The sequence below is a fragment of the Lutra lutra genome, chromosome 1 (genome assembly GCF_902655055.1).
Source record: "Lutra lutra chromosome 1, mLutLut1.2, whole genome shotgun sequence".
NCBI lineage: Eukaryota > Metazoa > Chordata > Mammalia > Carnivora > Mustelidae > Lutra > Lutra lutra.
Window position 1 is genome coordinate 220,764,601 of NC_062278.1, and position 24,936 is coordinate 220,789,536.

At 60.0% G+C, this 24,936-nt stretch overlaps 1 protein-coding gene across 3 annotated transcripts in view; it reads left to right on the forward strand.

Annotated features, from left to right (window-relative positions):
• ZFR2 (zinc finger RNA binding protein 2) overlaps positions 1-15,345 on the forward strand; it is a 37,206-nt gene extending 21,861 nt beyond the window's left edge. Inside the window, exons 7-20 of one of the 3 annotated variants that reach the window (XM_047706135.1) lie at positions 408-636; positions 1,699-1,856; positions 2,712-2,831; positions 4,190-4,314; positions 4,946-5,078; positions 5,757-5,947; positions 8,304-8,475; positions 10,803-10,941; positions 11,821-11,918; positions 12,365-12,460; positions 13,118-13,229; positions 13,752-13,849; positions 14,416-14,613; positions 14,984-15,345. In XM_047706135.1, coding sequence (XP_047562091.1) covers positions 408-636; positions 1,699-1,856; positions 2,712-2,831; positions 4,190-4,314; positions 4,946-5,078; positions 5,757-5,947; positions 8,304-8,475; positions 10,803-10,941; positions 11,821-11,918; positions 12,365-12,460; positions 13,118-13,229; positions 13,752-13,849; positions 14,416-14,595 — 1,851 coding nt within the window. In that variant the 3' untranslated portion in view covers positions 14,596-14,613; positions 14,984-15,345. Of the gene's footprint in view, positions 1-407; positions 637-1,698; positions 1,857-2,711; positions 2,832-4,189; positions 4,315-4,945; positions 5,079-5,756; positions 5,948-8,303; positions 8,476-10,802; positions 10,942-11,820; positions 11,919-12,364; positions 12,461-13,117; positions 13,230-13,751; positions 13,850-14,415 lie in introns of all 3 variants that reach the window. The other 2 variants (XM_047706124.1, XM_047706142.1) reach the window with 2 other exon arrangements.
• The last annotated feature ends 9,591 nt before the right edge of the window (positions 15,346-24,936 follow it).

The following is a 24,936-nucleotide window of genomic DNA, read 5'->3' on the forward strand; positions in this document are numbered from 1 at the left end:
GGGCCTGGCTATTCGGGGGTGCCGGCAGGAGAGCTGGGACCCAGGAAGCGGGGCCGTTCTGGGGGCCGGGGAGAACCTGTGGCCAGCTCTGGGCAGGGGCAGGTCTGGGCTGTGAGTGTCAGACTTGGAGCCGGGAGACAGTTCTGAGGCGGTTGTCCGTGAAGATGCTGCTGGCTGTGAGGTGGTCGTTCCGGGAGTGCAGTGAATGGGGCCTGGAAGCGGGAAGCATGTTCTAGCAGGAGCGATGCCTGCGTGCGAGCCAAGGGCCGGCTGCTGGGGCCTGGGACTGGACCTGCGCGCTCCCTCCCCGCACTTTGCACCGTCCAGACACCAGGTGCTCTTCCTGCCTCTCGTGGAGGTCTGATTGGGCCCTGACGGGGGTGGGGGGGGGGCTGGGTCTATTCCAGGTCTTAAAGCTACACACGAAGTTGGGGAAGCCCATCCCTGCGATAGAACCCGTGCCCGGGGACTCCAGCTCGACCCAGGCCACCTGCGCCAGCCAGCCGGCCCCCCTCACTGCGGAGAGTCCCCCCGCGGGCTCTGCCAAGCCCACAGCCCCTGCCGGTCCCAGCGTGTGTACCCTGAGCAAGCCAGCACTGACCAAGAGACCAGCGGCTTTGAAGGCCACGAGTGTGGGTACGTGTCACAGCCCAACGCCACATCCTGACTCACTCCTCACGCTGGGATTTCAAAGAAGCGCTTGTCCCCTTCCCTTGTGGCATGCGTGCTAACCATCACCTCTCTCCAGAGGGCCCAGGCCCTGGATGGAGGCCAGGGGTGGGGGAAGGCAGCCTCTCTCTGCCACATTCCAGCCGCATTTGGGCGATACCCTTAGGAAGCATGGACAGGGCCCGTGGGGCGGTGGTGGCAGGATTCACGCCCTGGTGCTCAGGGTGAACAGAGTGGGCTCTGATGAATTATGTGGGTCTCAGGAAATTGAGGCGGACTCCTGGGTCCCCCACCTGCAGCCCCACCGCCCCTGGGTGTGGTCTGCCCTGGGGGTGCAGATCGAGTGGCAGCAGCTAGGGCCCATGTACACACACACTCCGCCGACTGCTTCGTGGCATTGCCTGTTTGCCCTCCGCAACTCTGGAAAGTAGGTTCCCGGTTTGCAGAGGGACAAACAGAGGTGAGGCAAGGTCACATGCCTGGCGCTGGGCCACCTCACATACAGTGGAGGTGGGATTCAGACCCAGGGCCGCCCCAGGCTCTGCTCTCCACCACCGGCTTTGCCCAGGAAGGGGGAGGAGGATTCATTTTAAGTCTCAGTGGCCCTGTGTTTGGAATCACCACACGACACGAACCGCAAACCAAAGAGGGGTGTGGTAACAGAGACCCGTCTCCCCTGGGGAGCCCATGCTAAAAGGGGGCTAGCTTGACCATGACTCTGGGTCCAGCTGGAAGAGTGGGGCGGCCACAGGCTGCTCCGCGAGAGGCCTGCCACCTGGGCCTCCCTGTGGACGCGTTCAGATGGGCACCAAAAGCTGCGTGGTGGGCTGGAGCTCTCAGCTGAGACCCAGGCTGGCATGAAAGGGGCCTTTCAGGACCGGGGATCCGACCGACTGACGTCACGAGGGACTAAATGGGGAGCGGGAGACCTTGGTTTGCATCTCATTCCACCCTTCATGTGGGCGGACGGGAAGCCGGCCCTGGTTTCTGGCTGGCGCAGGTCGTGAGCAGCCCAGCTCTTCCTTCCAGGGCCTTCCAAGCCGCAGGTGGTGGGCAGCAGGGCCCCAGAGGGCAAACGGGCACGCCCCGCACCAGATGGGCCTGGAGGCCCAACTGCCCGCGGAGACTCTGCAGAAGCTTCTGGAAGCTGTGCCTCGCAGCCAGTGGGCCCAGGCTACTTGGAAGAGGTAACCGTGCCGGGCTTCCGCGGTGCCCCGGGCCGTCTGCGTGCCCCCACTCCCCCTCCGGGCTGCGGTGAGGGACTGCAGCTGGGGTCAGGCTTCAGGACCGCGCCCCGGGTCTCCATCTGAGATGTACGTACCTGTCCACGTGCAGTCTGTGGTGAGCCACAACATCTTACGGAACTCACTGGAAGGTCCAGGCACTGGGTTTCAGATCCTAGAAGGCAGGCCTGAGACACACAGAGGCCTGGTATCCCTGGGCATCAGGAGCCCGTGTGCGACTTCCATGGCCACCACCCTGGAGCCCGGAGCCTGCAAGGCCTGTCTGGAACAGCTTCTAGACCCAGATTTGGAAGCCTTTTCCCCTGGCCGCTTCCCTGCTTCCCGGGCTCCCCCTCACTGGCTGAAAGGAAGTGGGCGCGTTAGCACTTCTGGTTGTGTTCAGCCACTTTTGCCCCCCCAGATAGGAGCCCTGCCGGGGAAGCCCTGGCATTTTGTAGTTGAGGCGATGACAAGGTGCGTGAAAGCCTCAGGGGGCATGGCAGGGCCGGGGCCTGTGATGGCTGCAGCTCAGGACGGAGCCGAGGCAGGGGCTCTGTGGACAGGCAGCAGGTGTCTGCACCCCTGGGTGGGGAGCGGGCTGGAGGAGTAGGACAGGACAGTGGCCGAGGGCAGCTGGGGCACTGGAGGGTGTGTTGGTGACATGCCGGCTCCCCCAAAGCCCGCTTGGCAGGCGGGACACCAGCGCGCAGGCCTCCTGGAATGGTCCGGTGTCCCCAAGGGGACGGGGGTGTGCCCCTGCCCGGGGAACCGGGCGTACTGCGTGGGTGGCGGCCGGCTTAGCAGAGCTCTGTGTCTCAGGTGCGCAACGAAGAAGGCAAAGTGGTCCGGTTCCAGTGCAGCCTGTGCGAGTGCAGTGTTGGGAATGCCACAGCCAGGGACACGCACGTGAGGGGCCGGCGGCACCGGCTGCAGTACAAGGTGTGCGGGCTGGGGTGGGGTCTGACCGCCAGGTTTCCTGCACCCCGTCCCACGCCCCTAGCAGGAGCTCCGGGCTCTGGGGGCCTGTCCCCCACATTCCCTGGAGACCACGGCAAACCTGGCCCTGGCTGGGATCCCCATGGCGTCTCTCGGCTCTGGACCCACCTGTTGCCGGAGGGGTCCCTAAGCACATGGAACAGGCTCACAGATGCAGCCGAGATGGGGCACGGGGGCAACGGGAGCCTGGGGGCCAGAGGTCGTGACCCAGCGGCCCCTGCTGCAGCAGGGTGACCATCCTCCGGGAACTGTTCCTCCGAGCGGCCCGGGAGATGGGTGCCGAAACTCCCAGCACCAACAGGGCCTTGGCTGGGCTGCTCCACTCCCCACCCGGGGTTGGCTGTGGGCCCTTCGGCCCCGTGGGCTGCACCGGAGGAGGGGCTGAGAGCTGCCTCCCCCGGCCCCTGTCTCACAGGTTCGCAGGACAGTGGGATGAGTTGTTGTGTGCACACCCCTCTTCTAGCTACTCCATTGGGGTGTCACTCACGTGCCACACAGTTCACCCGAATGAAGATTATGGTTTCCTGGCTTTTACTGTGGTGTAAGCACAGAGCTGTGACCCTTACGTCTCTCTAGTTCCAGAACATTTCATCACCCCAAAGAGAAGCCTCATCCCCATTAGCAGTCACCCCCAGCCCCCAGCCCCCACGAGCCCCCTTCCCAGTCCGCAGACCGGTCTGTTCTGGGCGTGTCACCCGCATGGACTCACACCCCGTGTGGCCTTCTGTGTCTGGTTCCCTCCCTGCGTGTCGTGGGCTCGGGGTCTGTCCCCGGGGGAGCGCATGGGGGCCTCGCTCCTGCTCATGGCCGAGGGACGCTTCTGTGTGTGGGGGGACACACCGTGTATTGGTCCGTCCATCGATGGACACGTGGGCCGTTGGCAGGAGCAAAGGCCGCCTAGATGGCGCTGTGTTCGGGAACGATGAGGGAAGCACCGTAAAGTTTCGCGGGAGAATCTGCGACGCCGTTGAAAACGCGGATTGCTGGGTCTCGCGGCGTTTCCGCTGAGTTAGCTTGATTAGAAATACGCACTTGACGTTGGCTCTGCAGCGACCCATCCGTGGTCAGCGAGGGCGTCCACAGTGGGGTTGGATTTCCTTCTTCCCAGGCTGCTGTGTTGCGGCCGCGCTCCCTGCGGGAGCTCCCTATTTTCCGGGTCCCTGGAGCATCCAGGCTCTGGGGGATGGAGCCCCATTATGGAGTCAGCTGGCAGGAGGCTGTGGGCCATGGGGGCTCCTGAGGCTCCTGGCACTTGTCGAAATGAAGGTTTCCCGTCTCACAGCCCTTCCTGCCCTTTCCAGAAAAAAGTGAACCCAGACCTCCCAATCGCAGTGAAGCCCAGCCACAGAGCTCGGAAGCTTCTGGAGGCCAGGCTGAGGAAGCAGAGGCAGCTGAGCAGGCAGCGGCTCGAGGAGATGCGGCGCTGGTATGCGGGGAATTAGGCGCACAGGGCCCCTGCCGGGCTGCCCTCACCCTCCGCTCGCTTTCGGGCCCGAGGACCCAGGAGCTTGCCCCTGCAGTGTGGGCAGGGGACACCGCCCTCGGGGGAGACAGTCACGCAGGACAGCACAACCCCGCAGCCGTGGGGCAGGGCTCTGGGCTCCCGTTCACAGGGAAGCCCCGGGTCTCTGTGTGCCCTGACCCCGGCGTCCCCTGACCACCGACACATTTGTCACACCTTCCTCCACCCTCTGGAGCAGTTTGAAAGCGTTTCCTGATGCGGTGTCTGATTGACGGAAGATCTGGACAGCATCTGAGCTGGGGAACAAAGCTCAGGACAGACCCAGGGCTGCAGTCACCCCCTCCTTCCCCACCTGTTGCCCTTGGCCTCTGTCCTCCCGGCCCGCCTCGGCTCAGTCTCCCTGGGCCTTGGCGGGCGTTGGGGCAGGCCCCGCCCGTGTCATGGGCCCTGGGAGCCCCGTCAGGTGGCGACAGCCCTCTCTGGTGGTCCTGGAGCCCCAGCCTCGCTCAGCCCCTGGAAGAGGCACGCTTGTGATGCGGCAAGCCCTGGGGTCTCACAGCCGCTTCGAGCAGCTTTTCCCCCTGGGTCCCTGCAGGCGCCAGGAGCTGTGCAGGAGGCGACTGGAGGAGGGGCCTCAGGCCCCCGATGAGCAGCCTGGACCCTCTTCGCCCGACCAGCACTCTCCTTCCCTCGCCAGCAGGCCGGGGGCACCGCCCGGCTCACCTCTGGTGGGTGGTGGCCTTGTCCTCGTGCCAGAATGCCTCCAGCTGTGGAGGCCCCGCGGGGCGGCAGCCTTCTCAGACCCTCCCTAGAAGGACCTGAATCCTTGACTCCTCCAGGAGCGAGGAGCACGACTCTGAGCCACGACCCCCGAGAGGCGCCCAGGGGTGGGAGCTGGCAGGGCCTGAGGGTCACAGCCCAGCCCTGTCACTGGTCACCAGCAGGAACCCCAGGCCCAGGGCTCGTCACCGGCCACTGGAGTTCCCTTGGCTCCCAGGCCCAGGTCACCACTTCCCTCCGGAGCCCTTGGCATCCGTCCATGCAGGCTGGGCCCGGACTGGATGGGAGCCTCCCGTTCCCACCTTGCGGGGGGGAGGCACCCCGCTGAGTTGGCTGCAAAGCCTCAGGCTCCGAAATGGAAGGACATAACCAAAGGGGAGCCCACAGGCCCCACGCAGTCCCACATCCTCACCAGTTCACCGCCTCGTGGGTCCCCATCCTTCCTTCGCCTGGCTCTCTGCTGTCCCTTGCCTGTCACCCCCAAAGCCAGCCTGACTCTGGGGGCTCTCCAGGGCCCCCTGCTGCATGTGCCGTGCCTCAGCGGGCCTGACGCTCACCTTGTCCCCTGTGCGCCCGGCGCCCGGGGCCTCGCTGCCTGCTCATGACCAGCCCGTCTTTCCCTGCAGTCCGCACGGCGGCCGGAGTCCAGTGATGACCGGCATGTCCTGTGGAAGCACGCGGCCATCTATCCCACGGAGGAGGAGCTCCTGGCCGTGCAGAAGGCCGTCTCCCACTCGGAGCGCGCCCTCAAGCTGGTGTCCGATGCGCTGGCCGAGGAGAACTCCGGAAGCCCAGTGCACACGGGCGGTGAGCACAGGTAGTGGGGGGTCACTCTCCGTTCCCCAGGCCCCGGGCCGACTGAGCGGGGCAGGGAGGCCCTCCGGGTGGAGGGTTGGGGTTCTGGACAGGACATGGCTGGCAGGGGGGCGAGGTGCCTCACTCTGATCAGCTTTGAGCTCTCCGAGGTCCCTGGGACTTCCCAGCCTGTGGGCAGAACATTCCCCAAATGGACACTTCCTATCGAAGGTGCATCTAGAAATGTTCCTCATGAAGGGGGAACCGGTCTGTTTCTCATCTGTGAAAGGGAGACCGAGGGTGATTCTGACCCGTCCTCTTCCTCTGAGGGTCGGTGAGGTCCCCGAGTGGGAGAGCCCCCGAGCGCCTGCGTGAGTCACTGTTATAGTCGCTGTGGCAGTGGGGCACAGAGGCCTCTCCACCTGGAATCTGGACGAAGTCCGTCTTCCAAGTCCTTTCTCTCTGGGTGGCCGCCCTTATATGATGCTCGAACACGCCGTGCAGCTTACGTCTCAGCCACGCTGGCGAGGACCATTCCGGGGGCACGGACGACCTTGTGCGCCCATCACCCCGGTCGGCCTCTGCAGCTGGCGGAGATCCGTCCTGTTAAAGTCCGTGCGCCCCCGCCCCTGCCTGGCACCCCCACCCCGCACTGCCCGTCCCCAGTGCTCCACCCGTGCTGGACACCGCACGCGTAGGCCAGAGAGGTCCTGCAGCGTCCTTCCTTTTGCATCTGGCTGGTGCCACTCAGTTCCTTGTTAGTACAGTGTCTGCACCCTGGGGGAGCGCACGCGTGCCCTCGCGAGCGAGCTCACTTGGCCTTCTCTGGGAGAGGGCCCCTCCTCCACCCGTGTGGTCGTAGAAGCAGGGGTGCACCCAGCCCCCCACTGGCATCCTCGCGCAAGGTGGCAGGGTCGCGTTCCAGCTTGACGTGGGTGTTGTGTGTGCACGCCCACGGCGCTTAGCCCAGCCCCTGCAGACTCGTGCGGTCCGGTGACCACAGGTCGGCCTCCACAAGGTGCGTCCCAGAGCCGCCCCTTCACGACCCCACACTCCCCCTTCCGAAACCTCTCAAATGCCGGTGCTCGGAAAAACAAAACCGGCCTCGTTCCCCCAGCTTTCACATGACGTTTCCGTCCCATCGCGTGTGCGGTGGCAGCCCAGAGGCCAGGAGCTGGCCCCAGAGAGCGCGGGACCCGTTTTGACATGAGAGAACCGTGGCGCTGTCACACTTGAGCAGCAGTCCTGCACCGGCGCCAGGAAAGCAGGCTCCACAGAGACCAGACTGTGGGTTTGGGGCTCTTTGGTTTCACAGTGGGTGTGAATTGAGATCCAGGTTGATCGATGAGCCTCTGAGTCTCTCGTCTGCAGCCCGCCCCCCACCCCATCCCCTGCCCTCTGCCCTCCGTGGTCCTTGCCCCAGTCCAGCCATCTCCCATCCGCATGGTGCCAGTGACCTCCCGGCCCAGTCCTCTGGGGGGGCGCTGGGCTCCAGCACACGTGGTCCAGAAGCCGACAAGAAATGCATAAATGGGGGCACCTTGGGGGCTCCGTGGGTTAAGCATCTGAGTCTTGATCATTTCAGGGTCGTGAGTTCAAAGCCCACGCTGGGCTCCTCACGTGCAGCCTACCTAAAAAGAAAAAAGAAAGAGAAATACATAAATGAATTTAAAAACAAAACAAAACAAAAAACCAAAGCCAAAAAAACAGCTCCTCCTCTCCCCAGGAGTGTTACAAAGTGAGCAGCAGCCGCTCCTGGAGCCGCGGGATGAATGTGCCCGGGCAGAGGGCCCAGCAAGGGAGCAGCCTCATGGGGCTGGAGCACAGGGACCAAGGGAGGCTGGGGGTTGGGTTGGGAGAAGCTGGGGTGTCCCCCACCTCCCCCCTGCAGAGGGGCAGCACCGGGAGGGGCCGTGGGGCAGAGGCGAGCTCAGGCTCCCACTGCGGCAAGCTGGCCTGGGCTTCAGAAGGGCAAGCAGGGACCCGGGTCAGGGTGCTGTGGGGCAGGGCCTGAGGGGAGAGGGCAGGCTCCCAGCCAAGGAGCTGAGGTGCGGGCACAGTGACCTTGGAGACGCTTAGGAGGACACAGAGCCCAGGGCCCTAGCTGGCTGAGACCAGGGGCCACGGGGATGGCCATTGGTGGCCTTCCTCAGAACGCGGATTATCAGGAAGGAATAAAAAGCAGCAGTCCTTACTGGGCACGTGCGACTTGGTAGGCTTGTCCCCAGGGGCGCAGGCCCATTTCACAGACGGGGAAACTGAGGCAGAGGCCCCACAAGGAGCCCATGAGTGCAGGAGCGGGGGGACCCTGGCGGCGGCCCTTTCTCCCGACCCCTTTCCCCTGCGGGTCTCACACATTTGCGGGCTTGTCTTGACAGTGGTGGCTCCCCCTCCGCGCGGGTCCTGAAGGGCGTGATGCGGGTTGGCCTCCTGGCGAAGGGCCTTCTGCTGCGGGGGGACAGGAAGGTGCGGCTGACCCTGCTGTGCTCGCAGAAGCCCACGCGCGCCCTGCTGCAGAGAATCTCGGCGCAACTGCCCCAGCAGCTCCCGGTAAGATCCGCGGGGTCCGGGCGGCCGCAGACGGGATGGCCTTGTTTCCAGGCGATTTGAAGAAACAAGAGATGGGCTGTTGGACCCGGACTGGGTTGTTTTTATAGAAAAGTTGACGAGATAGCGATCTCCGGGGTTCCTTTATAAAGCGAGTCTAGGGTAAAAGAAAGGAGGAAAGTGTCCCGTCACTGCAGATGCCGACTTACCAGTCGTTACAGGGGTGAGTGGAGCTGAGCCTGGCCCTGTGAAGACCTGTTTGGGGACTGTGGGAGGGACCTGGGCTCCTCTTCTCTGGACTGTCCTGGGACGATCTCAGCAGAGACCGTGACTGGCCGAGGACCAAGTTTACTGGGGCGGTGGCGGGGGCTGGTTCTCCTTCCTGGTGAGTCTTTTTCTGCATCCCCAGAAAATCCAGCACCGGGGGCTGCACAGACCCAAGCCTCCCCCCCAGGGCCCCCACTCTGGTCACGAGCAAGCTGACATCCAATGTGCCACTTGTGAAGAAATGGAAATCAGATGCCAAGGAAGGAGCACTGGCAGGGACGGGGGGAGGCACATCAGACAGGATGGGGGGAGCCATGTGTCCTGATAGGAATGGGGCCCTCTAGGTGGGAGCTAGAGACCAGGGGAGGCCTTGAAAGATGGAGGAGCAGTGGTCCATGTAGAAGGACCTGCATTTGTTGGGGCCTAGATTACACCAGGCCTGAAGGCCGTATAGGCAGGTAGGCCTGCGTTTCTCAGGGAAGCGGGAAGACAGGAGGGTTTTGAGCAGAGGAGTGACACACCCCCACTTGGCTGATTTAAATACTCCTTTTCATGGCTCAGTTGGTTAACCCTTAGACTCTTGATAGTGGTTCAGGTCATGATCTTGGGCTCAGGGGATCGAGTGCCATGACGGGCTCCATGCTCAATGGGGAGACAGCTTGAGGCTCTCTCCCTCTCCCGCCCCTGCTGCTCCTCCCACCCCCACTCTCGCAGATGAGTGCACCAGCTCTTTATTTATTTGAGAATAAAAATTGATTTAAATAAATCAATAAATATAGATTTAAATAAATCAATAAAGATCGATTTAAATAAATCAGTAAACACCTGTTTCCTTCGCACCCATGGCACGGTGGTTTCCTGCTAGCTACTGTAGGGCTGTGAGTGTGGCTCAGATGCAGCCTCACAAAGGCAGCCCAGGCTGTGGCTGAGCTGGCAGTGCCCCACCCCCCGAGTAGCGGGAAGCATTTGACCCCAGAGTCTGACTTAGGCACCCCCATGCTGGCCAGGTGGGGAAAGATGGCTTAGCAGGGGCAGAGAGCATTTCTAGGGGTGTAGAGACAGCTGCCTGGAGCTCCACACAGCTGGGGGGCGCCCTGGCCAGGCATCTCAGAGACTTCAAAACAAGGGGAGGTACGCCATAAGGCCTCTCTGAGCAGTGCGCACTGGACCATGTGCCTTGGTTCTAAAGTCTCCTGGAAGGGTCTGCCTGTGAGGGTGACCCCTGCAGGGTACCCCCAGTGAGGGCTGCGGGCTGTCCCTGGGCCCCTGTGGCAGGTGACGACCAGAGCCAGAGGGGGCCTGGGTCTTGCCTGGAGGCCAATCGCTGAATGGGTTTTCCCCGTTCTCCCCTGCTGTGCCCAAATAATAGCTTGTTCCACTGGCAAAATCACCTTGCTGTTTTCACTTATCACCTCTAGGGTCCAACCCCCTGTGCATATTTAAGGAGCCTCATTGCGTTATGTGGCTTGAGGCGCCCCTCCGTGTAGTTGGACATTCAGGTCATTTCCAGCGAGCAGGTAACCTTGTACAGACATGAGAGCTTATTCCAGGAGCAGAATTGCTGGCCAAAGGCATGAGGCCAGATGCTTCTGGTAAATGTTGCCAGGTCAGCCTCCACCAGCAGATTATAGATGGCTGGGTTCGCCAGCCCAGCTGTGCCCAGACTGTTGAGGTCTGTCCTCCCAGGGGACAATGGTACCTCATTATAATTTTAATTGGTTCTCTCTTACCATGGGAGAAATTTGTGTTGTTGCATAAAGAGGGTCATTTCTATTTCTTTTCCTCAAGCTACCTGTTATGTCGCACACCAGTTTATTTTTTTAATTGGATTGCTGGCCTTGTTGATCTGTGGGTGTTCTTTACATATGAAGGCCCCTACATACTGGGTTTGTTATCTGTGCGCGTTGCTGTGTAGGTGTGCTCCTGCAGGGTGGGGGCTACATGTAAATCCCTTGCCAGTTCCAGGCCCCCAGCACAGGGCCCAGCACTCGACTATCCTTGCTTGCTTACCTGTGGTTCTCAGCTGGGGTGACACAGACTCAGGTTGCATTCGCCCTTCACAGATGGTGACAGAAGACAAGTATGAGGTCTCCTCTGACTCCGAAGACAACATCATCATTTCCTCCTGCGAGGAGCCCGGAATGAGGGTCTCTGTGTCGGTTACCTCACCCCTGATGCGGGAGGACCCTTCCATGGAACAAGGTGTGGCCAGGCCTGTCTTCCAAATTTGTCATTCTCGAACCTTCTTCACGATTGTTTTGTCTAACCTTCTTAAGTCAGTTCATTTTTGTCACTTAAATTTTTCAAGAGGAGTACCCTTGAACCATTGGTGGAAAAGGTTACCAGTTGTCATGGTTATTAAAAAAAAAAAAAAATACCAGGGATAGAAAAACATCATTAAATTCTTAAATTCTGAAAGCCCCGTTAGGCTTTGCTCAGACACATGAACAAGGGGCATATGGGCAAGTGTGAGTGGTCCAAGGCCGCTGAAGGGGACTGGCCAGAGGGAACCCCTGCTGTGTCCCTCCCCCGTGGGGGTCCAGGGCCCTGCTGGCTGTCATTGGAAGGGAGCTTCGAAAGCCCCTTCTCGCAGACACACCTCTGCTGGCCCCATCTCAGCCTGAAGGAGGGATTGGTCCGGGACATTTATGCACAAGGGACACTCCGTTCCATCGCCTGACCTCTGTCTGTGATCCAGGGCCTCCTGCAGCAAGGAGATGGGTGTGGGGTAGTGGTAAGAAGGCAGGAGAAGGTCCCGCTCCCAGACTTGGGGCCTTCTCCATCAATGATGACACCTGTTAGAATCTGACCTACTTTCTCCCTTGCCGTGATGCACTTGGAAGTGCCTGGAAACCTGGCTTCATTCATAGCTTCCCACCTGAACCATAACTTGCTCACCACAGGATGGCAGAGGGAGAGGATTTGCAGAGAAATAACTTCTCTGTTCCTTGTAGTGTCCTGGAGGAAAGACAGTCCAGAGCCCTGGACCTTCCAGAGACCCAAGGGCTGGGGCCACACGGCCCAGTGAGGCAGGAGGAGGAGGGGGAAAGGGCGCCATGCCCACATGCTCTTTCCTTCTAGAGGGAATGCAGGTGCCTCCGCCGGACCCAGGCGACGTCCTGAGCCTGGAGAAGAGCCTCCAGGCACTGGCTGCCCTCCGCCATGCCAAGTGGTTCCAGGTCAGGGGGCGGTGGTGGTGGCATGCGGGGTCTGCCCTGTTGCTCAGGGGAGTGGGCTTGGGGTTCAACCAGGAAGGGCAGCCATCTGCACGGCATGGCCCCGGCTGGCCGGCCGGCCTATGTCCCCCTGCCCAGCACGAACCGACACTCATGCCAGGAGCGTGCGCAGAGTGCTCGCAGCTCTGGGGGTAGGGCTGTCGTGGCCCCAGATCCACCCGATGGTGGCTACTGGGGGCTCCGAATGGGGCCTGTTCGGTCAGCGTGGGGTGTTTTGGGGAAAGGACTCGGCTCCCAGCTGCCACGTTGGAGGCCAGCCGGCCTGTGCCGCCCCCTCCCCACCAATGAGTCCCTCCTGGGCCTGGCTCACAGCCCTGAGCGTCCGCCCTTGTGCCTGGGGCCCCGTGCACGTGATTCCCTGACCCGACGGTGTACTTCTTCTCTCAAAGGCTCGCGCCAGTGGCCTGCAGCCGTGCGTGATTGTGCTCAGGGTCCTCCGTGACCTCTGCCGGCGTGTGCCCGCCTGGGGGGCCCTGCCGCACTGGGTAAGGCAGCACCACGGGCCTCGTTTTGCCTGAGACACATGCCCCCCGCTTCCCAGGGCTGGGCTGTCCAAGCGCCTGAGCAGCAGCTGCTGTGCCCCCATCCCAGCCTCCACCCCTGCCCTGTGTGCAGAGGGGACACAGCTGTTGACACCACCCCCTTAGGGACACGAGGTCCATGCTGACACCGAGAGGAGTGTTTCCCTATGAGTCTAGAAGCGCCCCCAAGATCATGCGTGTCCCTGCAGGACCACTCCAGGCAGGGTGGCTCCCTGGGGCGGGGGGCGTGCCAGAGCAGCTGGGTGGGTCACTGGGATCCTCAGCCAAATGCACCAGGGTCCCAGAGAGCGGTTCTTTTAACCCTTGGGATGCTGGCCCGTGGTGTTGTGGTGTTTTTGTGCCCGGGATTAGCTGAGGAGTCGGAGATGTGGAGAGCGAGGTCATCTGTGCTCAGCCAGGCCCCAGGGAGGGGAGGCTCCAAGGGTCCCCCTTTGTTGCAGAAATTCAAGGGGGAGTGGCCATGAGGGAAGGAGCTCGGGGTCCCCGGAGACCCCGCCCAGCCCATCATTGCTGCTCTCACTCTGGTTCAGGTGGGAGGCCAGCTGCCCCGAGAGCTCTCCTCCCAAGTCACGGTGTCTCTCCTGTCCCCAAACTGCCCAGGCCATGGAGCTGCTGGCAGAGAAGGCTCTGAGCAGTGCGTCGGGGCCCCTCAGTCCTGGGGACGGCATGAGGCGTGTCCTGGAGTGTGTGGCCTCAGGGACACTCCTGACAGGTCAGTCCCCCCAGCCGGGGAGCCCAGAGCACGAGAGCATACTCGGGGGCCCCGTTCAAATCAGACAGGAGGATGGGTGGACAGACCCACAGGCTCCAGGGGAGGCACGTGGATGCACCCACGGAGGAGAGCGGGGTGCGGGCTGGGGCAGGAGAGGGGCCTGCCCTGGGGCAGCATAGCCCTGGTTCTCGGGGGTCCTCCTGTCCTTTCTGGAGCGCCCCAGGAATCTTGGCAAAGGAAACGGCCGGGGTAACGTGGATAACGGGCTGTAGGCAGGGGTGTTCATGCCGTGTATTTTCCACCGCCAAGGGGAGACCCCACACCGCCCCGCGGTTGAGATGTTCGATGCAGAAAGGGGGTTTCCAGGTTGTTCCAGTGACGCAGGATGGTAGCAGGTTAAGAGAGTGGAAGCGAAGCAGTGACCCATCTGTGTGGTCACACAGTGTAAGGGGCGCAGGGATAGACCCCGCAGTCTCTCACAGGCTGCTCTCTCCTTTGCTGTTCCCACTCCCCCTCGCCAAGATGGGCCTGGGCTCCAGGATCCCTGCGAGAGAGACCAGAGGGATGCCCTCGGGGCCATGACATGCCAGCAGCGTGAGGACATCACAGCCAGTGCCCAGGTGGGACAGCGGCCCCAGTGACTCCATAGGAGTGGGTGCGGGGGGGTGGCCCCCTGTCCCCCCCTCCCTTCTGCAGAGTTGGGCAGCCTGTGGGTGACAGGACTGCTCCTGGGGGCGGGGGAGCCCAGCTCAGGGCCGCATACCCTGGGCCTCGCTGGCTGGGACTTTTCCCCTTTGCCCCCCGAGGCCCCCCTGCCCATGGTGTGCCAACACCCAGCCGTGGCCTCCAGCGTGACTGGAGCCGCCAGCCCTGAGCACCCGGCTGTGGGTTCCCTTTTGTTGGCAGGGGTATTAGCTCTCCCAGCGACCTGGAATCCATAGCGGGCCTGGCGCTTACGACGCGCCCCAAACAGGAAGCGCCAGGTTGTTTGGGATCTGAGGCGAACGGGAGATGCAGCGTTTGGGGTCCCCATAGAGGGGCAGGCAGGGGCTGATGCCCCGAGGGGTGTCCTGGCAGTGTCCTGCCCTCCGCTGACCCCAGGGAGCCCCCTACCTCTCTTCCGCCCAGAGCCCAGGCGGCGCGGGGTGCCCAGGGGTGGGGGTGCTGACCGGCTGTCTGCCCCCAGCACGCCCTGCGCTTGCTGGCGTTCCGGCAGATCCACGCGGTCCTGGGCATGGAGCCTCTGCCGCCCCCCAGAAGCCGGCCAGGGCCGCGTTTCCGCAAGAGACTGAGGGAGGCGAGTGCGGCCCCCGAGGGTGACATCCAGAGGAAGCAGGGCCGGCCGGGCGAAGAGGGGCCCGCGTGAGCAGCCTCACCCCTGCATGTGAGTCCCTGGATTCATCCCGACGTTGGAACGTCGTGTTTTCTCCATGGGTTTCTTTAAAAACACTTGTGTTTCAGTCCTCAGTGAAACCCTGTTATCAGGGCGTGAGAGCCGCAGGGGGCTGCCCCCTCCCCACACTGCGGCCCCTGCCTGTGTGGGTTTCCGAAGTGTTACCTTTGGATCTCGCAGCTGCTCATGCCCTTGAAATCCTGCCGAAGGGCCTTCTCGGCTGGGGAGGCAGGCCAGGGAGAGCAGGGGGCTGGGGGCCCAGCCTGAGGGCACAGCCAGGCCCCCAGCCTAGAGACCCCCCAACCGCCAGAGGTCTGCAGGGCCTGAGCTGGTGGTGTTTCTCCCGCTCTTGGACCCTCAGGGAGGGTGCTGGAGCCCAGCGGTGGTGAGGGCGCAGGCTGGGTGCTCCCCTCGCCCCCCAGAGATGTCCGTGACCCACAGCCGGCCCTGACCCCGTACTGACGAGCACCTTCTAACACTGCTGTCTGCCACTTTGCATTCAGGCCTGGGCTCTGCCCTCGTTCCCACTCGGGTGCGGCCAATGCAGGCCCAGGGCTGGGCCTGGTGGGCGTGGGGGCACCCCCAACCCCCACCCTGATGCAGCCAGACTCCCTCTCTGCTGCGGCGTTTTGTCCAGCTGCCCGGTGACCCTGATAGAGAAAAGCCCATCTGGGCTCGATCTATCCCTTCAGTTCCTTTTCTGTGTTTAGGGGATGGCAGGAGCGTGGCCGCCCGAGAGCTCGCAGGAGCCGGGGGTAAATAAATCATGTCTGTTGGCGTGGACTGTGCGGTCTTGCTTGGGGTGCAGGTGTCCCTGTGGGGCCCTCCAGCTGCTCCCACAGGGCTCCAAGTAGGGCGCCGCCTCTCTCTCTGGGACTCGGGCCACAGGTGTGAGCAGCAAGGAGAAGTCCGAGGAGCTGGGCCGCCCGAAGGCTGCACCCCGACATGTGGGTCCCTCGGGTCCTCCCCACACCAGTGTGCCCTGGGGACCCCACCCGAGAAGCAGTCATCTCGCACGTGCCCCACGGCTGCTCAAGGAACCCATTTTGGCCTGGTCCCAGAAATGAACAGTGGGCCCCTGAGTGGGAAGGTGGGGGGCCCGGAGGGCTTCCTGGAGGAGGAGGTGGTGGTTTAGCTGAGTTGGGGTTGGGGGCTTTCCACCTGCAGGGCCCCTATGGAAGGTTCCTTGGAGTTTTCCCAAATGCTCATTGCAAACCTCAGGGGGGAGGGGGCGGTTCACACGGGGAGCTTTGGTCCCTGGCTGAGTTCACAGCTTCAAGCCCCTGAGGTGCCCCCAGGCAATGGCACAGGCAACAGGGCAGGGAGCAGAGAGGAGGCAGCATGGGGAGTGACACGTGTCAGAGCACAGGCTGGTGCACAGACCAGGGCTGAGAGACACCAGGACCCACTTCTCAGAGCGGGGCAGGGGACCGTCAGCGCCTGGTGCAGGCGAAGCCCAGCCTTGTACTAACCAGCCGTTATCTGCTGCAAGCCGGAAGCAGCCGGCCCCTGTCTAACCACTGCTATCTCCTGGGGAGGGCGGGCCGCTCTCTTCTGCCTCTGGAGCCCTGGGCCTCCTTCCTGGGGGGAGGGGCCCAGCCCCCCTGCCTCCTGTGGGCACTCTGGCAACACCTAGGAGTCAGAGCCAGCCCCTCAGCTGGTCCTGCCTGCAGCCACGGATGGGGCACAGGGGAGGGTCCCGACCTTCTCCATTTCCTGCAGCAGAGCTTCACCGCAGCCACCCCCCCTGCATCTGTCCGTGGCTCTGCCATTCAACCAGCTCCCCAGGCTCACCACCACCACTGGGGAGTCCTCCCGGGTTCCTCTGTGCCCCACTTCTGCCTGCCATCACGGTGACCCATCTGCTGCTTCAATCCTCTGGCAGTAGGAGCTCAGGATAAAACCCCAAATCCTGACAAAGCCCCACAAAAGCCCATCTGCCACCCTCTTCCTCCATAACTCCGCTTCAGACCCACCAGCCCCTGCTGTCTTCAGACCAGCCAAACTTTTCTCACCCCAGGGCCTTTGCACATGCTCTTCCCACTACCTGGTAAGCTCTTTCCTGACCTATATGGCCAACGACGCCTCCCTTCCCTCGGGTCTCAGCCCAGATGTCGCCTCCTCACAGACTCCTTGAGCACCTCACCCTGTCACATAACTATATTTGTCTTCTGCTCACCACACACCACTGGTTGCAAACCATGCGTTCCCTGCCTTCTCCCAGGGATGGGAACTCTCTGTGGGCAGGGAGTGCATCCACTTCACTCGCTGTGGTATCCACGGGTCTAGAACCTACTGAGTACATAGTAGTCACCCAATAAATGTGTTAAATGGTTGAATCCCCGTGCTGACAGCCAGAGAGGAGTCTCACTGTCAGAGGAACGTGCCTCCTGGCTGGGAGGACGCTGTTCGTTGCCGTCTTATCCCAGGAGGCCGTTGTCCTGGTTTGGGCGACAGGCTTCAGCTAAGGCACGGGCGACAGGACGAAGGGAAGGGAGGATGGCTTGGCCCCCAGGGCGAGGACTTGGCGGCTGCGACCATCACACCTGCACCTTCGTGGAAAGCCGCGCATCCCCGCTGCTATGACCTGCACGTGCTTCCCGCCAGGGGCAGCTCTGGGAAACCCCTTAACCCACGGTTCGCTGGTCCCCACCCCTGGCTCCTGGGGAAGACAGAGAGTATCTTCACCACCGAGTGGTCTAAAACCAACCCTGTTGACAGGGAGTTAAATCTTTCCCCCCTAGCAACTCCAAAAAAATAAAAATAAAAATCAAGCAGTTGGTTAGCGAAGCCTTGGGTCCAGATGGATGAAGCGTCTGGGGGAACGGAGCTCCCTGCAAGCCCGAAGAGGGGTCGCTTCTGATCTTCCCTCTCCAGCCGTCTCCCCCACCGGCGGAGGACCCCGGAGCAAGCCCCCGCGCGCAGGCGGGCAGGAGACCGGGGAGACCTCAGGCTGCCGGCCGCTGGCCGGGAGCCCGGTTGCTAGGAGACGGTGAGTGTGGGAGCCGTGACGCGGCGGCGTGGGCGGGGCTGCAGCCGGGCCTGGGGGGCCGCGCAAGACGGAACCGGCCTGGCACACCTGCCACCCCGCTCGGAGGGCAGCCGGGAAAGCCCCCCCGCGTCCTGGTCTGAACCCCCCCCCTCCCCGCGCTGGCCGAGGCAGCGTCTCCGCAGGCTTGGCCGCTCGGGCTGCCCTGGGTGGGTGGGTGGGGCGCCTCCGAGGTCTCCCTGGACGCCTGTGGGCTTGGCTGCCCCGGAGACGTGCCGAGCGGACCGGCCAGAGGACGCGGGTTTCTCCTGCGGTGGAGAAGGCGACCTGGGCGGGGTTGAGGAGCGAGCCAGTGCCCCGTTTGTCTGCTCAAGTGGCCAGAAAGAAAGCTCTGGGAAATACGAAGGTATTTACAGCGCGATGTCACCGCAGCGGTGTCCCCGCAGGCCACAGGGCGCACGTGCCCCACGTGCCCGTCAGCAGATAGATGGACACACTTGGTACAGTCCACCCAGACTATGGAAGAAAGGAAGGACCCTGACCCCTGCCAAGACGCGGAGGGACCCCGAGGACACGGGGCTCAGCGAGAGCAGCCAGACCCAGAAGGACCCCTCCCGCAGGTCCCCACTCCCAGGAAGGCCCCAGAGGAGTAGCGTCCACACAGACAGACAGGAGAGGGTGGGAGCCGGGGCTGGGGCAGGGGTGGAGAGTCCGTGCTTCACGGGACGGAGTCTCCGTGTGGGGGATGGAAAGTTCTGGAAGAGGACGTGGGGGTGGCTGAGCCGCAGTGTGCACTGAGCCGCGCGCTTGGACGCGGTACGACGGTAAAGACGGTGAGTTTTACGTCGGCTTTTGCAGTCGAGAGCTCGAGTGCGCTGGGTTTTCCATTATGCAGAAGGCGACGCTTCAGAACGACGGCAGAGGAGTGACCCGACCAGCCCAAACACCCCGTGTTTCCTTCCTTCCGGCGTCTCCCACGCTCTTGGGTGCGGAGCGGCTCTCGGTTCGGCAGATTCCCGCTGTCCTCCCCTTGACTCTGTCACAACGCGGATTTCTCCTGGGGGTTTCAGTGCGCTCAGATACTTTGTCCGATGTAATACTTCTGCAGACCTTACAACGTAATTTTTAAATTGTGGCAATGACCGCATAACATAAAACTGCTTCATTTCACAGTGTACAATTCAGTGGTTTTTGGCGTTTTTGCAGAGGAGTGCAACCATCACCACTATCTCATTCCAGAACATTCCATCACCCAAAAAGAAGCTTCACCCCCATCAGTAGTCATGCCCCACTCCCCTCCCCAGCCCCCTTCCTGTGGTCTGGGTGCGTCGCACGCGTGGACTCACAACCCCGTGTGGCCTTCTGTGTCTGGTTCCCTCCCTGCCCGTCGTGGGCTCCAGTCCATCCCCAGGGCAGTGCGGGGGGCCTCGCTCCTGTCTGCAGCTGAAACTCCGTGTGTGGCGGCCCACATCTTGTCAGCCCCTCATCTGCTGATGGACGTTTCGGTTGTTTCCACTTTTTTGGCTACTATGATGGGATGTAATTTTTTTTTTAATATTTTATTTATTTATTTGACAGACAGAGATCACAAGCAGGCAGAGAGGCAGGCAGAGAGAGAGGAGGAAGCAGGCTCCCCACTGAGCAGAGAGCCCGATGCGGGGCTCGATCCCAGGACCCTGGGATCATGACCTGAGCCGAAGGCAGAGGCTTTAACCCACTGAGTCACCCAGGCGCCCTGGGATGTAATTTTTTAAGAAGATTTTACTTATTTGAGAGAGAGAGATGGAAAAGAAGCACAAGCAGGAGGAGCAGAGAGGAAGCATCTTCCCGCTAAGCAGAGAGCCTGATGCGGGACTTGATCCCAGGACCCTGGGATTATGACCTGAGCCTAAGGCAGACGCTTCACCGATGGAGCCACCCGGGCATCCCGGAAGAGATGTAATTTTTGACAGATGCGTAGTATTCCACAAAAGGACAGTACCCGAATCTTAGCCACCCCCTACTGGTGGACACTTAGACTGTTGTCAGATTATAAACGACAGTGCGACAAACACGTTCTTGTACAGTTGGGATTCTGCCTCTCCCATAGATAGCCCAAAACAGAACTTCTCGATCAAAGGGCATGAGCGCGTGAAGGCATCTGAAACTCCCGTGGGCAACATTACGTTCCCCCAGAGCATTGCCAGTCTCCCTCTCGTTAAATGAAGGAGCCCTGTTCTCCGCCCCCAAGCCGGGACTGTGCGTTCTCATTTCCAAAATATGTTCCTTCGCATGGACCGAAGTGTAACAGTTTGGTTTCCTTCTGTGATGTCTTCCCATCACACGGCCGTTCTCCCATCTTCTCAATTACGCAACACGTGTTTACGGAACATCTATCACGCGCCATGGACCGCCATTCACGTGGATCTACCCGCGAGAGTGTGGAAGCGTGTTCCATATCCAGTCAGCAAGCACTCGGTGCCTTCCCTGGGAGGACCCAGAGAACCAGAAGCTGTAACTTCCTGCATGAGGGTGACTCCAGTCTCACTGTGGTCCTTGAACATGTGAGCTGTGGGTTGGGGGGCGGGGGTCAGGACAGCTCACTTCGCTTCCCCGAGCCTCTGTAAAGCTTAATCAAAACCAGCAGCACCAGCCTTGCAGAGCTGGGGGAGGACTCAGTAGTAAAATGCCGTTTTGCACACTTGCTGCCCTAAAAGCTTCTGCCTCCGGGACGCAGGTATGGGGGAGGACAGGTGTAAAGGTGGAAACCGGAGATCAAGATGGAAGTCGCACATTGAACAGTGACCCCTTTAGCTTTCAGAGCAGTTGTTGCTGGTGTTTGGGACTCCCGAGACCAGTGTCTCGTACTCAACCCAGACTGAAGCCACCCTAGGGGCAGGGGGGCCCCCTACCACCTTTGCAGCACGTGCCTCATAAATTCTAGCTAGTGATAGACTAAAACACAAAAAGAGGAGAAAAAAAGTAACTTGTTGGAGGAAGGAGACAGAACAGAAGGAAGCAGTTGGAGAGAAACCCTTCTGCAGGTTATCCTTGGAGAGCTTGTAGAAGACACAGTGGACGGGAAACAGCTTTACATTTGTTTTTCGAAAAAAGAACATTCCAGGGGTGCCCAGCTGGCTCAGTCGGAGGACCATGTGACTCTTGATCTCGGGGAGGTGAGTTCAAAGCCCACGCTGGGTGTGGAGATGCCTTAAAAAAAAGAAAGAAGGAAGGAAAAAGAACATTTAAAGAACTAGAAAAAGCCCTTGGAAGTTAAAAACCTGATAGTCAAAATGGAAATGCTGGCAGGCTTGGAAGAAAAAGGAGAACGAGAAGACAAAAGAAAAAAGGTGGGAAGCCCAATATATGACAGAAGAGAGACACCAAAGTGAAAGAAATCACCAGGGATGTCATTTGAGAAAGTTTGCTAGGAATGGAAGACATGACAAAGCCCACTAACTGCCCAGCACAAAAGGTAACAGAAAAAAAAAAAAAAAAAAGACCCCACCCAAAAACCACACTTTGAAAGTGCAGGATGTGGTGAAGGAGATTCTACAAGTGTCCAAAGAGAGAGAAACAATGTGACAAGCAGACAATGAGGAAACAGGATAGCTTTGGGTTGTTCAACTGGCCAAGACTGGAAGCTGGAAGACACAAGACAAAGCAAAGCCACCACCAGCACAGTGTCCTCAGCCAGAGCACCAATCACATGGGAGAGTGGAGGGAAAATACCTTCTCTGGAAATGCCTAGAGGGTGCACATTCCCAAAACGAGGGCAAAAAACAAGAAACAGGGAGAACTTGAACTTCTCCCCTCGGGGCCAGCTGCAGCCGGGCTGTACCCCTGGCCCTTCTCTGTTTCAGCACTTGGGGACCCCAGAAACAGGAGCTACCCCCTAGGAATCCCCAAGTCCTGAAACAGAGAAGGGCCAGGGGTACAGCCCGGCTGCAGCTGGCCCCGAGGGGAGAAGTTCATTCTGTTGGAAAGCCTGGGGGGAAGAGAGTGACATAGACACACAAAACAAAGGCAATTACTAACTTCAGGAAAATAACAAAACAAGTCCTAGAAAACAAAAGTGTTCCGTAGTGCTTATTGATCTGCTGCGAACAATTTACATGAAAGTCTGCTATGTGCCAGGCTCCAGAGACAAATGACTGACCAAGTCAGAGACCGTCCTTGCCCTTGCTCATGGAACATATGTTTTGTGAAGGGGGCCAAGGCAAGACAGGAGGGCAATCCACAGGAATGAGAAAGACAGGGTCACAGGCAGTGGTGTGGGCTCAGATGGCGGGGGGTCATTATGGGTGGTCAGTAAGGGTCTCTTGGAGGAGCTGGTGAGCGGAGAAGGGCCCATCAGACCATGTCTCCAGTTGCAGAATGAGCGATGCAGCGATTTTCCTCGAAAGAGCGGAATGTTCCTCCACCGAATCCCCAAGTCCCTGGCAGGGAGGAGAAAGCTAAATTTAAAGGGGTACTAATTGGGGCAGTCTGATCGGGCCACGTGCTCCAACAGAAGATCCGCTGGGGGCCCAGCAGCTCAGCTGTTCCCACATCTGGCTGCCCCTGGCCTGCCTCATCTGCTTTCTAGAAAACTCCTTGGGGGGTCTGTCATATACCCAACATCTCGCTGGGCAGTGTGTGGGCTGTGGAGCCTGACAGACCCAGGTTAAAACCGAAGCTTGCCACTTCCTGTGTCCTGGGCTGGGGGGAGCCACAGAACCCTTTGAGCCTCAGTTTTCACATCTGTGAAATGGGTACAATGACAATATTTCCCTTCACACATGTCAGTCACTGCTCATTACCTCACACTTCCCCAATATTCACTGGCTTAAAAAATATGTTCCAAGCATCTCCTGTGCGCCAGGAACGAAGGCCACAGCAATGAATGACTGTCGCAAATCCCCACCCTTGGAGAGCTGATGTTCTAGCCAGGACGCAGCCAGTAAACGAGAAAAAGAAGTAAAACATGTGGTCATTTAGACTATGGTAGCTCTCCAGAGCTACAGGGGGAGGGGATAGGAAGTGTCAGCAGGTTGAAATATTCTGAAGGGTGCTGGGATGTTGGGTAGGTCTGGGGAAGTATCCCAAGCAGAAGGCACAACTGATGCAAAGGCCCTGAGGTGGGAACAGGCCTGGGAGCTTTGAGGACGCTTCCTTGACCCCTGCTTTACAGACTACATTTCCCAGCTTCCCCTGCTACTAAATTTGGCCATGTGGCTAAATTCCACCCAATGAAATGAAGCAAAGGTGTCACATGCATCTTCCAGGAAGAGTCCTTAAAGGGACTCTTCTCCCAGCTTCCTGCTTCCTATTGGCTGGAATGCAGATGGGAGGGCTGGAGCTTGAGCAGCCATCCTAGCTCAAGAGATGGAAGTTCCTGTGCTGAGGAAGGCAGAGCAGCAAGACGGCAGGAGCCTTGGTTCCTGACACTGCCCAGGAGTGCATCCCTCAGAGATTAATTTCTATCTAATTCCAGCCTCTAGCACTTGGGGTCTTCCGTCCCTGTGCAGCCAATCCTACTGTCTGATATGTGAAGTGCATTGTTACACGACTCCTTCTGTTCTTTGCCTACGTTGAGTGAGTCCTCACGCCTGATCAACAGCCCCAGCCAGCTGTGTGACCACAGACTAGTTGCTTTGCCTCTCGGGAACTCAGCCACTCCAATCCTAAAACGAGAGGATTGGCTCCCCCCAGACTGCCCGGAGTTAGGAGAAGGGGGTGTTCTACACACCGGAATGGCCAACCTAGGAGAAAGGTAGGATGGGAAGAGCAGTGAGATTTGAATAAACGAGGACCGGCATTCAGGAGGGAGAGGAGGTGGGTCCCTCTGGGTTCTTCTGTTGCACGGGATGGAAAACGGCACCGGCAGACCCCGTGGAGGGAAAGCAGGTTTGTCGGCTCTTGGAAGGGGACGTCCAGGAGATCCCACTTCCTAGCTGGGTTCAGGGTGCCCTAATCTGACTCACGAATTCCTCGTCTGTCCCAGTTGGTTCATTTCATCCTCCCACGTGTGGACCCATTTTCAGTATGAGGAATCTTTTTGCTTACGAGTGGCAGAAACCCCTTCGGAAGCAACCAGAAAGCAACGAGTGGCTTCCGGCGCTCGTCATAGTGTGAGCTCGAGGCACGGCTGCAGGCAAGGGTTTTAGTTCTTCCTGCAGGATTCCGTCCCTGCTTTCTTGTTGAGGTGGGGTGTTTAGGTTTGAAGCCAAGGCCAAGAAGGAGTTCTTGAGACGTCATTGGTGCAAAAAGGTGGTTTTATTAAAGTCCTGGGACAGGACCCCAGGGCAGAAAGAGCCGCCTTGGGGCCATGAGGAGGGACCCATTATATATTTTCAAGTTGGGAAGGGGTCAGGGATAGTGTAAGCCTCCCAGGGATTTTGGAAACGAGGCTCCGGGATCCTGAGGGTGTAGCTATTATGGGAAGGGTCGTTTCTTACCATTTCGTAAATCCTGAGTCCCGAAACCCTTCAAATGTACATCAGCGGGTCTTGGGGGTGCTTGCCGACCTGTGTCGTGGGGGGTAGAGATAAAAGAAGTTTCCAAAGGAATTTTTGTATGTTAGAATAGGCTTATAGGGTCCTGGGGGTTGGGCTAGGATTGACTTTTGCCCTTGGCCAAGTGTCAACATCAAGGCCGTTGAGTCCCTAGAGGAATGTCACTCTGCCTCTTTCAAGGACTTGTCAAGGGGCTATAGGTAGTAAGGAAATGTAATCATTTTTCTTCTGCCTTTGTTTCCCACATCACTGAGCCTGGCCTCCTTCCCAGGCAGGCTGATGGGCTCAGTCACCCAGACCCGGTCCACAGCCCTCACACAGACACAAGAGAGCTGGTGTCTCCAGCGAGGCGTCTTTGCGGGCCGTGGAAGCAAGCTCTGGCTCTGAGAAAGGTGGGGGCACCCGAGAAGACCCCATAAAAGTGGTGCTGTTTGCGGTGCGCATGGGCGCTGGAGATGCCAGCTGGACAAGGTGGGAGGGCGTTCCCGGCAGAAGGGACAGCCAGCCCCAAAGCACGAAAATTCCTGCAGCAGAGAGTTTCCAGACCGTTGCATGCTTTGTGGGAGCAGAAGGAGACGAGGCCGGGGAAGCCGGCTGTCAGCCGAACCGGAAGAGCTCGGGGTGCCGGACCGAGCGCTTCAGGCTGCAGGGAGCTATGGAAGGATTTAGTGCTGGGGAGGGCCGTGGTCACATTTTCACCCTTAGCCATGCAGGGGAAGGTGAGTGGTCACAGGGAGAAAAAGCAGAGGCAGCTGGGGAAGCAGGGAGGGCCTTCTGGGTTCCCAGCCTGCACCAGGCGGGTGGCCTGGGGCGTCGGAGAATTTCTGGAGTCAAGTCAACAGGGTAGAA